The sequence below is a fragment of the Macrobrachium nipponense genome, chromosome 1 (genome assembly GCF_015104395.2).
Source record: "Macrobrachium nipponense isolate FS-2020 chromosome 1, ASM1510439v2, whole genome shotgun sequence".
Lineage (NCBI taxonomy): Eukaryota > Metazoa > Arthropoda > Malacostraca > Decapoda > Palaemonidae > Macrobrachium > Macrobrachium nipponense.
Window position 1 is genome coordinate 72,016,036 of NC_087200.1, and position 14,308 is coordinate 72,030,343.

The 14,308-nt window shown below is 36.0% G+C and overlaps 1 protein-coding gene across 2 annotated transcripts in view; it reads left to right on the forward strand.

Moving 5' to 3' along the window:
- LOC135219378 (nephrin-like) overlaps window positions 1-13,530 on the forward strand; it is a 330,968-nt gene extending 317,438 nt beyond the window's left edge. For both annotated transcript variants that reach the window (XM_064256103.1, XM_064256104.1), the window contains exons 13-16: window positions 6,492-6,631; window positions 7,490-7,738; window positions 8,226-8,350; window positions 11,541-13,530. In XM_064256103.1, coding sequence (XP_064112173.1) covers window positions 6,492-6,631; window positions 7,490-7,738; window positions 8,226-8,350; window positions 11,541-12,041 — 1,015 coding nt within the window. In that variant the 3' untranslated portion in view covers window positions 12,042-13,530. The remainder of the gene's footprint in view (window positions 1-6,491; window positions 6,632-7,489; window positions 7,739-8,225; window positions 8,351-11,540) is intronic.
- Window positions 13,531-14,308: the final 778 nt, after the last annotated feature.

Below are 14,308 nucleotides of genomic sequence, written 5' to 3' on the forward strand. Positions count from 1 at the left end.
TTATTATTATTATTATTATTATTATTATTATTATTCAGAACGAATAAATATTCATTCTGACGAACCCCAAAGGCTTTCAAAGCAAGCTTCCAGTGACTAGCACACCAATGAATGTAAAATAAGTAAAAAATATAAAAATTCTATAAGGCTGATACGGTACACGAAAATCTATTAGTACCTCACGATAGAGAGAATAAATCAGCTGTCATTTTTTATTCGTACTATAAGGGGAAAGTCTAGATAATGTCGCGGATATTTCCTTTTTGGATCGGTTAATTTCTTTTTAAATCGATTTTAAATACTTCTGGTATGGCTAATTAATCTGGAAATGAATACGCATACCAAGAAAGTTATTTCAAATTTGTTAGTGTGGTCTTTCTCATAAAGTAAAATATTCTTTCTCTACTGTATATAAGATTATATAATTATCTAATAACCGTGAAGAAAAGCTACACATACCTATTATCTGGATGGCTAAGAAACAAACGAAGGAGCCATAAAAGTCTACAATCTACTAAGTACACTTTAGAGACCCACTACAGGAGCGTTTAATTACGTCAAATTACGCGGAGAGGAATTAATTATTGTTAATCTCTACTCAAAACGCATAACGTACAAAATAGTATATACGCTAATGGACACCGCACTACCTGGAGTCTTGAAAATGAGCTTCGATTTAATGAGAAAAATAATTATTTTCCACGATATAATAAATCTTGCTCTTTGCTCATCTGGACTAATGTTATTTGATGATTAACAAAAATAACTATTACTGGATTTCAAACATCATGCATAAGACTTGTCTCTTTCATTTCGTATACCAGAGTAAATTTCCAGAATCTTGTTGAGATATTCAATGTGACTGCCCCGAGATATCCTTTTCTGTCAATATGACCTAGTAAGAACGTTACACTTTCATCATATTAAGGTATCATAATTTGGAAAAACATTTCGAGAAAAGTCCCCTAAGAAGCATAGCATTTGAAATTCCTCTTTCAGAAAAAAAATACTCAAGTACTAAGCTTATCACTGAAATGGTACTTATTACTAGTCTCCAATAATGGAAACTTTTCTACAAAATACCTTCGATTCATCTAATGTCTTATCCTACATTTTCTGAGAAATTGATTTATGGCTTTGTACTACACTCTCTTAAATTATCTATTTCCACCGATCCAAAAAATTGTATTGGTTAAATCCTGATGAAACTAGATCCAATAGAGACAGAAAGCCAAGAAAAAAACACAATTCTGCTCAAGTAGATGACGAACAATAAGACATTTGCCATTGCTTTCACAGAATTGTTCACTGGAAACATAAAATACTAAATTAAAATAAAAAGTTTCATTACTGTATTAAATACTCAACCGTGAAGCTATTTAATGAAAATGAAAATCCGGTGTTACGCAGATAGATCACTGAGCCCACAGCAAACACAATGCTTTTTTTTAATGCTTGGGAAAATGAAGGATCCGAATAAAACGAGGAAGAGAATAAAGACGTTACAAGAGGGAGGCTTAACGCCGAAGGAAGCTATAGACTTGGCCCCTTTAAGGCAGAGTGTTATAATAGTCAGGTAAAAAGGAAACCAAGAACATCCCTATGGCCCCCCACCCTGCATTACGAAGATAACTCTCTTATACTGAGTTCAGATGGTAACAATTCAGTCCAGAATGTCAACCTTGTGTCTCTCCACGTACTACATCCTTTACCACGCCTGTTAAATAACCCACTTACTCTTGACAAGATTTCAAACGACAAAGAATGTTGAGAATAAGTGGCACAATTATCAAGTAGGAGAGAATCATTATTCTTCTCTCTCTCTCTCTCTCTCTCTCTCTCTCTCGCTGGGTTAATCTTCCTTCCGGTCCTTTTCCCCGATCTCTGCTCTAGCCTCATTAGTAGTCTCGAAAACGCATCAAAGAGAGTCTCACACTTATTTCCTTTGGAAGGTATTGTTATATAAGGAGGTCTTGGGCAGTGGAGACTTAGAAGAGGTTGCTGAGGAGAACCTGATTGACCGGGTTGGAGAGGCAAAAGGTAAAGCATTTTATCACATTTATGAAATGAGCTCTAGTTAGGTTTAGAGGCAAGAGAGAGAACATCTCCCTGACCACCCACATAAGCTTGGCGAATATGAAATGAGCTTAACTAAGTTAAAATTAATTAGGTTTATTTCCCTCTGATGAAATAAGTTGGTCAAGTTAGACATATGAAGGAACGTTCGGAGTGAATTTGAAGTTTTATTATAGCAGCAGGCACCTCTTTCCCTAATAAATAAACAAAAAACTTTTTCAAATTATACAAGAGCAAGAGACTCACTTATCCCTTATGAGCTGAGCTTGATGGAGCTAAATTCCTGCTGGAAAAACATATCTTTCCGACGAAATGAGTTCCTGAAGCAAGTGAAGGAGAAACAACTCGCCATTGTATGTTTCGTGAATTTGGTATGGATTAGGAGACACATCTTTCCCCTATCAAATGACCTAGATGGAGGTCGAACTAAGCAGGAAACATCTCTCCTTTTTGAAACGGCTTTAAAAAAGTTGGAGACATCTTTCCTTAAGAAATGAGGTGGGTGAAAAAAGAGAGAGAAAAGACCTGGGTGAGATCCCTCTCTCACTCATGAAATAATTGGGGTGAAAAAACACTCGGATAAGAGAAACATCGTTCCCTCATGTAACGAGGTGGGTAAAAGACCAGGAGAGGTGATATGTCTCTCCGTCATGGAAGAATTTGAGTAAAAGTAGACTTAGACGGTAGGTACGTACGGCACTTCCTTACAAAATAAAATGGCTAAAAAAAAAAAAAAACTTAAAATGGAGATGCGTCACTCACTTATAAAATGAGCTGGGTGAAAGACTTGGATATGACATGCGTTTCTCCCTGGTGAAATGAGTTAGATAAAAGTAAGGCTAGACAGTAGATACGTGTCTCTCTTATGAAATGAGCTAGTGAAAGACGACGTACTTGAGATATACATCCCTTAAGAAGTGAGTTGGGTGGAAGCGCACTTGGATAGAAATTGCGTCTCTCCTTTATAATATGTATTGAGTAAAAGTAGACTTGGATAGAAGATCCGACTCTCCTTTATAAAATGAGTTCGGTAAAGAAAACTCGGACAGGAGATGCCTCTTTCCCTTAAGGAATGAGCTGGGTGAAATTAAATGAAGTGAACTGGATAAAAACTGATAGGATGGGTGATAGATCTCTCCTGTATGATATCAGCCAGGTGAAAGGCCTGGACAGGAGGTATATCTTTCCTTTATGACATGAGCTGTATTAAAGCAGACTTAGACAAGAGATATGTCTCGCCCTCATGATATGAGCTAAGTGAAAGAAAACCGAAATAGATGTTTCTCTCTCCAATGAAAGAAGACTTGGATAGGATATATGTCTCTCCTTTAGATGGCAGTAGACTTGGACATGAGATATATCTCGCCCTCATGAAATGAGCTGTATGAAGAGTGACTTGGACAGGAGATGCGTTTCTCCCTCGTGAAAAGAGTTTAGGTTGGGTGAAAGTAGACTTGGGCGAGACATTTGTCTCTTTCTTATGAAAAGAACTTGGTGAAAGAAAAATTTTGATAATGAAATTCACGATTCTCTTAGGAAATGCGCACAGCGAAATAAACTTATATGTAGTTTTGTATTTTAGTCGATCCCTTTACAGGTTTTCGAGAAAGTCAAACTTTAACAAGTCATTTCCTTCAGAGCGTTGATACAGGTAGTATCCTATGATACCACCATTATTGGCGCATAAAGGCCAAAATAATGTCATTGTAGCACATCACGAAGTCCCAAAGTTGAAATGACATTACCGGGAGCTTCCGAGAGCCTGCTGAACACTGTTTCTAACAGAATCAATTCTGGTGAAAATGAGAGTTGTGCTGTCTTTCCACGGCTTTCGAGTAATAACATTTTAACTTTGAATTTGCATTATATTGCAAGGGAATTATCATAGAAGGACTTTTTTTCCACGTTACTCTAAAGCGTTTGTATTCTATTATAATCTTCCATCACCAAGGCGTTTATTAACACTTATTTGCATATTAATAATAATAATAATAATAATAATAATAATAATAATAATAATAATAATAATAATAATAATAATGTTCGTTAAGGTACACAATAGTATATTGATGGTAGCAGTAGTAAAATTTTCATAAAACTATACCATCAGCATATTATTGTGAACCATAAAGAACATTACTTGTGCACTCTTAATGGAGATTTCTACCCAATAATAATAATAATAATAATAATAATAATTAATAATATCATTATTATTATTATTATTATTATTTACATTGTTATTATTATCCCATTTTTTTTATCTTCATTTTAAACAAAACCTCTCTTGCTTTTTGTTTCACGACCTGCCATAGCAACCACTACATCTTCTTTATTCTCCATTTTCCTGTACCTCCACCGTCCCTCTGGACTCGATCTAAAGCCGGGCATCCTTACTTTTAAACCCAGGCTTTCAACCGAAAAGTTGTTGTTTTCTGTGCGGAAGAAGAAAAGAGAGAAGGTCCCAGACATCCTGAGTTTTGTGCCTTTAAAAGGATCAAAGGAGAGAGAGGAATTCTTTATGCGTTAGATTATGAACAGTAAACTTTAAGGTTCTCGTAACAGTGCTTGTGTTGCATATCCACAAATTAAATATATAATATATATATATATATATATATATATATATATATATATATATGTGTGTGTGTGTGTGTGTGTATATATATATTATATATGACTATATATATATATAATATATATATATATATATATATATATATATAAAGCTGACAACCCAGCACTGCCTGGGTAATCTCTCTCCCTCTCTCTCATTCCTGTTAAGATAGTTGCTTGTTACATTGCCCAGCATTTGTGACATTTTGCATTTCACCACTTCTCATTTCACCACTTTTCTCGCCAACACCCCCCCCCCCCCCCCCAACCATTTCCTATCGTGGCTGAACTTAGACCGGAGCATCTCTATTTATCCCAGCGACCTCGAAAACTTTGGATCAGAGTAGATTTTAATACCTGTAGTTTCGGTTATTTTTAAATGTCATAACCTTCTCATCCCTTCTCACGCCCCCCTTTCCAGTCGGGGTGAACTTGGAGTTAAAGAACATTCATCTCAGTGACCTCAAAAACTATGGATTAGACTCTTAATATCTGTATTTTTCGGTTATTTTTAGTACATGTCACAACCTTCCCAACCCTTTTCACCCACCCCCAACCTTCCTATTGGGGCTGAACTTGGACTTTAAAGGGCTTCAGGAGCATCACTATTCTTTTCAGCTACCTCAAAAACTATGGATTAGACACTAATATCTGTCATTTCCGGTTATTTCTACACGTTAGCCCCCTGCCCCCCATCTGGCTGACTATTCTTCTCATCGACCTCGAAAACTCTGGATTAGACACTAATATCTGTTCTTTCGCTAATTCATTCATATCACCCCCTTCCCACAATCCCCTTTACCCAACCAACGGTTCGATTTTCATTATTTTTTCACCATGACCTTTTCCAGTTTGACATTGACTTATATTTAAAATCTCATCAAAATCGGTCAGGAAATGTGGATTTGTATAGCGTTCATACAAACAAACAAGCAAACAAAGAAAATGTTCTCATTCATATAATATAATATATATATATATATATATATATATATATAATATATATATATATATATATATATATATATCATCATCATCCACTTTCTTGGTGTTCGTGGTATTTCTCTGTTGCCATTTAAGTAAGCTTAATTTCGAATTTAAAATAAACATGAGCTATTTAGTATTTATTTAGAAAAATGGGTGATTAATAGCTTATTTCACCTTTTTCGATAAACTTAAGATCTCGGAAATGTGAAGAGTATTTCTCATATTTCAGAGAGAGAGAGAGAGAGAGAGAGAGAGAGAGAAATCAATAAATAAATACATAAATTTACGTTATTGGAGTGAGAGGTGTCTGCTTAAGCTCAAGAAAATACATCTGAATTCACCAGATGTCATAGGGACGTATGAGATTATATAAATTCTTATCATCCGTGATAACGGAGCTGCTTCAGTTTAGGATCGCTGCTGCTCCTTTCCAAGGTTTCGGTTGGTGTGCAATAAGAGCTCATTTAAATTCATTTTCAAAAATCTAGCTGAAAACCCACGGGCACATACGCACACATATACATATGTATGTATGTATGCATATATACATACATACAAATATAGTGTGTATCAGTGTCTGTGTGTAAGGGCGAGATGCAGCCAAATAATAAAGCTACAGTACTTATCCCAACAGTAAAAGAATATTTCTCAGTGAGCAATATCTGTTACAGGAAAATCAGCGAAGACATGCAGGATCTCTCCCCTTTACTTTATTTCCAATTCAGCACAGATATTCACTTCCCCAGTTTAAAAGGCAAAATAGAATTCCAGTGGTTTTCTCTTTGACACTCCAGCGGCCTCTCTCATTCCAGCCTTGCTCCAGAGTTTGTCGTGAGAGGTCTGGAAGCCGGTATGGGGGTCACCCTCAAAGTTCATGCCATCAACAGCAAAGGGCAGAGTGCCTCTGTCAGTTTGGAAGCTGATATCATGAAGGTGGCCGAAAAACGGATGGGTAAGATGATTTGTTTGAAGTGCTAATGGAAAGCATAACTTCATGGAATCGCAGTGTTATAAAATGTTGGTTTGACTTGTTATTAGCTTTTAGATATTATACATTCGATTGCTGCGTTCATTAATGGGTTAATGTCAGTAGCGTAACATGAATCTGTTTGCTTCTTTCCAGTAGAAATATTCCAGTTATATGTGTATCCATATGTTAAGAATTGCAAAAGTTATTTCATTAAATTCCTCTCTTATAAGTCATTTTCAAGAATCATTTACGCTTAATATAGGCGTTGCATAATTTCTCACTCTGAAACTTTTTTCTTTTCATCAGTGACGACTATTATTGCTGCAAAGAGCCGTCAGAGTAAAATTAATGAAAAAAGTATTACTATGCACAGATCGCTCTCAAGTCAAACTTTCTGTAAAGGCAATGACATATTTTGATAAGAAATTATAATCGATATTATGTGCCAATGTTTTAAAACGTATGTCTGCTTTATTCTTGGCGATATAGGGGCACCAGTTAAATGAAAACAAAAATAATGAAGAAAAGAATAAATTTAAGGAATAAGTCTAGCATTTTCTTGACATATGAGGGGTATTTTGATGCAATAAAAAAAAAATGTTTAGTATTGAAGCGCCAACTGACTCAATCAGTTCATACCACTCACCATCAGTGTAGAATTGTTTGCATTTACTGTCGTTATCCCGCCAGTTATTAAGTCTGGTTTGACATCAAAAGCAAAAAGTCTGTTACAACACTTTTTGCAGTGACCGCGTTTCACATGAACTGTCATAGCTGTCTTTGTCCGTCGCTATTTAATAATATGGACTAACATTCTGCTCCTTATCTTCGTTACACCAGGTCCACCAGAAGAGACAATGGTCCCACCAGTGGTTGGTGCTGTTGTTGGAGGCGTGGGTGCAGTCTTGGTCGTGGTCATTGTGGGAGTCATTCTGACTCATTATGCCCACCGTGCCCATGTGTGCACTCGGGCACAGAAGGAGGATACTCCTCCCAATTTGACTAATGTCTACGCGGCAGGGAAAGGAGAAGCCCAAGAGGAAGAAGATGCGCCGGGCACCACAAACCCTGACGTTCTTCTTGGCACAGGTGAGCATGAGGTTCAAATGTATATTCAGATTCCATTAAGCAAGGACCCTTAACTTAGCGGTTATGAGAGATAGCAAGTGCTATATAGTAATAGTTACTTTGATGTTAACTGCATTACAAAGTCCTGAAAGTTTACACCAAATGAATATACCCACCTCAGTATCATTCCAGGTGTTTTATTTACTTCAGGCTTTATTGATAACTACTATTACGCATACAATGAATGGTTAGTGATATACTGGCTGAAGGTTTGATAAGGCCTGGGACACTCTAGGGAAGAGGTTTAGAACACTAGTTTAAATGGACAAATGTTACAAAAAATCTCCCCTTCAGTCGAGGTTGTCAACATAGTTCAGTAGCCACATAGTTCACAGTTGCAAAATAGCAGTTTTATGTCAGTCTTTAAGTATTTTCTGGTGATTTTCGACTATTACGTATCAATGATGTAACCCTAACCTATTATTTCCTATTTGACTGCCTATAACAGGTACTGAAGAAGCAAGCACGCAGGAAGTTTTGAGTGGGCAAAGCCATCGCTGCGTCGAGGCTGTGGCCGTTCTCCAAGGAAACACTAGGTCAGGAGGGGTCACCACAACACTGCCGCACCCTAAGGTATGACCTGATAAGGCCATACCTTCACTTGAATGCTTTGTTCACATGTTCCCTTTATCACTTTTATTTTAAGGGCAACACGGGTTGCATATCTTTGTTTCAATGCACATACCACTTCTGACTTTACGTAAGAAAACTTTTTCTCATGAACACACTGAACTTCCTCGTAAAAGTTAGTTTGTATTTTTTTTTTAAGATAATATTTTCAATTTCACTGTGAGACTCATTCTCTCGAGTATTTTTTTTTTTTTGGGGGGGGCGTGGGGGGGGGGGGATTTCAAACATTCAACTTAGGTAAAACAATGTATTTCTGTTTTGTTAACCTTCAATTCGCCGTGAAAGTCATTCGTTTGTGCATTTCTTTTTTCTAAGAACACGCTTTGAACTTTACTTTGACACGCTATCTGAGCAAATTCACTTAAAAGTTTCCACGTATCACTCTTTCTTGTTCAGAATAGCACTATGTGTATCCTTTACGACAAATTTTTATTTTAAATGACCCTCAAACTATACATTATGCACAACACAGAGGGAATGGATGCACTGACTATGTAGACAAATTTTTCCATTGGATTTACCACTAACGTTACAGATCACCGCAGGGTGATACTGTTTTGGTATCACAAATGTAAACTAAAGCGTTCGCTAGTAGGTGGTCAAATTTTTCTTCAAACGAGCTAAAGGCCAGGGTTTACAAAGCTCGCCAGTTTGACGTAGCCAAATATCAAAGTTCTCTTTATCCACAATATACCAGTTATTACGCCTAGAAATTGCCGACAAAAGAGCAATAAACCTACGTGATTGCCCGTACGATTCCTTCGTAATAGATTTTCAATAAAACAAGACGTGCTAGAAAAGAAGAAAGTCCCCTTTGTATAAGCTGGCTAAACAAATGAAAGTTAGCTTAACTGTCATTTCATGTTTATGGCTATCCCTAAACCTTGAACATAACACGCGGCACAAAATCGCGGAAGTGATGTCCGCGTAAATTCACTGACGAAAGCGTGATGGCCAACGAATGTGGAATAGATATAATACACTCAAATGTCATCAAGCCGTTGGTTTCTCGTCTTTCTCCTCTATATTTCTTGCGAGTTAAATTCAAAGCAAACGCTTTTTTTAATTTGATTTTATGGTAGATATTTTAAAACTTGTGTATGGTATCACGCCCGATTGGTTTATGATGTCCTTTGACAAACAGTGACCTATCTCTTGGAAAACAAAATATGAAAACGATCCGGATCTAAAGGACAGGCAGGCACTTTTTTATATAAATAAATATATATGTATAGTACATTTACATATAAATGTATATTTAATCAATATATATATTTATATATATATATATCATATATATAATATATATATATATATAATATATATATATTATAGTTTGTATGTGTGCGTGAGAGCTCGCGGGTTCGTGTGTGCGGTCTCACTATCTCGTGGTCATGATGCCCTTTGACCTGAACCGTGAGACTGGTCTTGAAAACTGGAAGCGTAACACACCTGGTATATATATATATATATATATATATATATATATATATATATATATATATATATATATATATATATATATATATATATGATGACAGAAAACGGAAGATTATATATAACGATGTGCAGTGGCACGATGGAACAGAATAGCACGTACAGACATAAAGAAGGATGAATAAGGGGAATTAGATACAAAGATAATAGTTAATGAGCACATGGATCTCAGAGCACAATATGCAAATGGATAAGATGCTGACAGTATTGTACGTCCGGTCCTGGGTCGACAGTGTGTGTACTCTCAAGACTCATTGAATGTGATGGGCAGAATAGATGCAGATCAGAGTACACAAGCGTGGAAAGCGTTGAAATAAGGGTGAGTTATGCTTTCGGGCGTGACTGTTGATGGCATAAGTAAGGCAGCAGAGAGACAAAAGAATAAAAAGAAGCCAGATGTCGATGGGATTATGAGTGACATTTTGCAGTAGTGGCGATCGCGTGGTTTGTAAGGTATTAACAGATTGAGGGAAAGATGTGCTTGTATAAAGATAAAGGTTGTATAGGCGACTCAAAGAATTATAGACATAACAACACCTAGTATACCGAAGATGGATACGAATATATATATATATATATATATATATATATATATATATATATATATTATATATATATATATATATATAATTATATACATTTATATATATATAATATATAATTTAATATTACATAGATATATGGTTATAAAAATATAGCATAACGTGAAGGACAAAGAAAATATAAGTGTTGACCATCAGTCTATTCAATACTACACGGCAATGTAAATAATTATTCATAGCCTTAGTGAAACCAAACTAATGTATTATGGTGAAGGTATATTTATAATACAACCTGTGAGGAGAGATATGCACACTTCTTGAATATCCCAGATTAAAACGCAATGAACCAGTTTTTGTGTAATGTCAGGTAATCGGTATTGAAGATCAAATCTGGGTAACCTGCTGTCAAGATGCGATTTCAAAAAGGATTCCCTTTCTTTCATAAAACTTGCTATGAGCTTGATACTGGCCCATTATTTGGTGCCTTCAACTTTCATAACCAAGGAGTTGTTCATTGCTGACGGTGATCAGTATGATAGCCATCTACTTGCTCTGAAAACAGCTTTAAAACACAAGCAGGCCTCGTACAGTAGGATAATGGTGCGTGCAACACCTTACTAGAAATTAAATGCTTTGCGTAACCGTTGAACAATGTACTTGTTAACTATATATTATTATAGATATATATATATATATATTATATATATATATATATATATATATATATATATATATATATATATATATATATATATATATATATATATATATATATATATAGTATATATATATATATAATATATATATTATCTATATATATATTATATATATTATAAATATATTATATATATTATATAATATATAATATAATATACAATATATATATAGATATAGATAGATGATATATATATACAGACAGATTGATAGATAGATAGATACATACAACATATACATACAATACACTATACATACATACATAAATACATAGATACATAGATAGATAGATAGATATAAATATAAAACTCATTAATCAACTTTTCGATGAGACAAACAGATGCAGTAATATTATCTTCTTTATCTCCCTCTCTCTTCAGGGTTTGGACGTCGAATACGTTGAGGTGATGACCCAGGGACCAACTGCTCTGGGAAGTACCCTTCGTCAGCCCCGACAGGACTCAGTGGTGTACAGCAGCCTGGCTCCCCAGTCCTACGCTTATCCAGTGCATCATCCCCCCCACCATCACCTAGGATCACAAGTTCCTGCCGGCACTGCCGCCCACAGAAACTTCGGACAATACAGCAGCGGCGGCGGCAACGGCGGGAAGAACGGAAGGGGAGAGAGAACAGGCATGGTGACGACGACATCCCTTCACGACCTGGCAGGTGCTGTGCATTCCCTTCACGGAGGTCACCACCCGTCCATGACCCCGACACTCCGCAGGGACGAAGGTGTTAGCGTCTACGGCACCCTGCGTCGCGGGGGAGATCGCAGCGGCAGGGACGGCGGCGGCGGCGGAGCAGCTGGACCTGGAGGCCCTCACCCCCACGCCGTTGGGACCTTCTTGGCGACCAGCCACCAGGAGAGCGCCGTATAGTTCCCTCGTGTTTAGCTCATCAGTCTCTTGTGTGGCGTATTCCTCAATATGTATCTCCGTACTGATATCATTTTGCGGTGTTCCGTGGCCGGTGTGCTCTTGGGACTAAAAGACAGGCTTATTCCTCATGAGAGTGGTTCAGACGGCGTGAATTTGTGCTCAGTATTCATTCGCTGCATGTTTCTTGAATGGAAGAAAAACAGGTCAAGATTTCGAAAAATCCCAAACCGTAAATACTTATTACACAAACTTTTGCAGGTATTATCCAGATATGATTCAGTGATGGGTTAATTAACTGGTTCAATATGAGGGAAAAAAAAGTTGGGCGTCACGGAACGACAAGCGTGCGTCAAAAAGAATGGATACTATTTAGTAATTTGTTAATACAGAGATATTTCGAGTTAAATCAGAACAGGTTGGCACAAAAACTACTACTAGTGTATAGAAAGAAAAAAAAAGTTTCCTGGACTTTACTAAAGAAAGACTTTTTCATCATCTGGGTGGTTCCTGCTTAGCTGAAAAAAAAAAAAAAAAAAAAACATATATCGACGCTGTGAGGAATTTGTTTGTAAATATTCGAAGCTTTCTGTCCTGAGCGAACAGTGTCTATGTGAAAGAAGACTAATTCGTGAATCTAGGTGTTTTAAATGTTTTAATTCATTGTTTACACTTATGAAGAGTAGGAAAGCATAATGTAATCAATTTGAATTAAGTCTTCAGGGTATTTTCCGTCAACTGATATTTATAATTATATTTATACATATATATCCATATATGAATACGAATATATATGTATGTATATATTGTATGTGTGCGCATAATTTATGTAAACACAGGTTCTGATTTCCATAATGTCAAAGTCTTAATTTTAGAGTTTAAGTGAAGAAGATTCCTCATTACTAATTATGAAAGCTAATTAGGAAACCGGACTGTCGCTAATTAGTTCCTACCTGTTATAGTCCATTATCTATATCTTCTGTGGTATATCTAGAATCAAGGAAGATTCCCGAGGTTTAATTGTGGTATTTATTTTGGCCCCACAAATCGTTGCCTTCTCATGAGCTCGATCCACGATATCTATTTCGAACTGAAACATGACTCGATTCCCTTGAATCTTCGTTGCTGTTAAAATCTTCATGATCTTCACGTTGACCATTTTTATCCCTTCTAATATAATTGAACTTTTATCGTTATCTCTGACAATTCTTTCGCCGCCTGGAAATTTATTCTGCTTGCCATGCTGAGATCTTTATGACCATTATTCATGAATTAACCTTGACTATCACAGTCGTTTTCATTTGCCATCATCATAGAGGTGTCAGTTCTTTTCTTGTCAAGCTTCGGAACTCTCATCATATTTTCGTGTCCCTTGAATACAATGAACGGCCTTCTGTCCTTGAGCACTAGTCCCTTAATGGAATGCCCCGTCGTTCTTTTGGAATGAACCCCTACTCTTTTACTATTCTCGGTATTTTTTTTTTTTTTTTTTTTTTTTTTTTTTTTTTTTTTTTTTTTTTTTTTTTTTTTTGACCGGATTTAGGCTTTAAAAAGACATTATTTGTCCCGACATCGTTTGTTCCTTCACACTGGACTTTGCATTACTAAAATATGAGCTCCTATGTTCCACCAGCTCTACATGACCCATTTCATTACAGAGATCGAAGACTGCTAAAAGCAGTTAGACAAAACGTTCGCGTCCATTTCACTCTTCTCACTTCAGTAAAAGATACACACCGATCATTTATCCAAAACCCTCCATTTAACTCACATTAAAACTATTAACCTTCATATTATTTTCTAACTGAAGGATTACCAGTCCGAAACCTTCTTAGTAAAATTGACAGACATCAGAGATATAGATAACAATTTTTACCAAAGATAATAAAAATCTGTTTTCCTTCATATACTTTTTAAAACTTTTTTTTATAACGAATCTACAGTAGCAGCGTAGTTTTGCTATTGCTAGTTCTTACCCGATTAATTGTACTACCTTATTTTCCCATTTTTTACGTAATCATCCTCATCGTCACCGCTGTTCATCACCATCTATATAAATATGATTACTATTTCAGTTCCAATATTATTATTAACCATTCCACATTATCAAGTAACTTAGACTGAATGAATGGAACAATATTTATAGAATGCTGGGACTAAAAACCATATGACGTCTATGGCCCAAAAGGGAAAATTCTTATTATTAGAATTCAGTGTACCTATTGTGTGAGGCCTCCAAGCATCCATCCTTAACACTCTTACCAGTGATA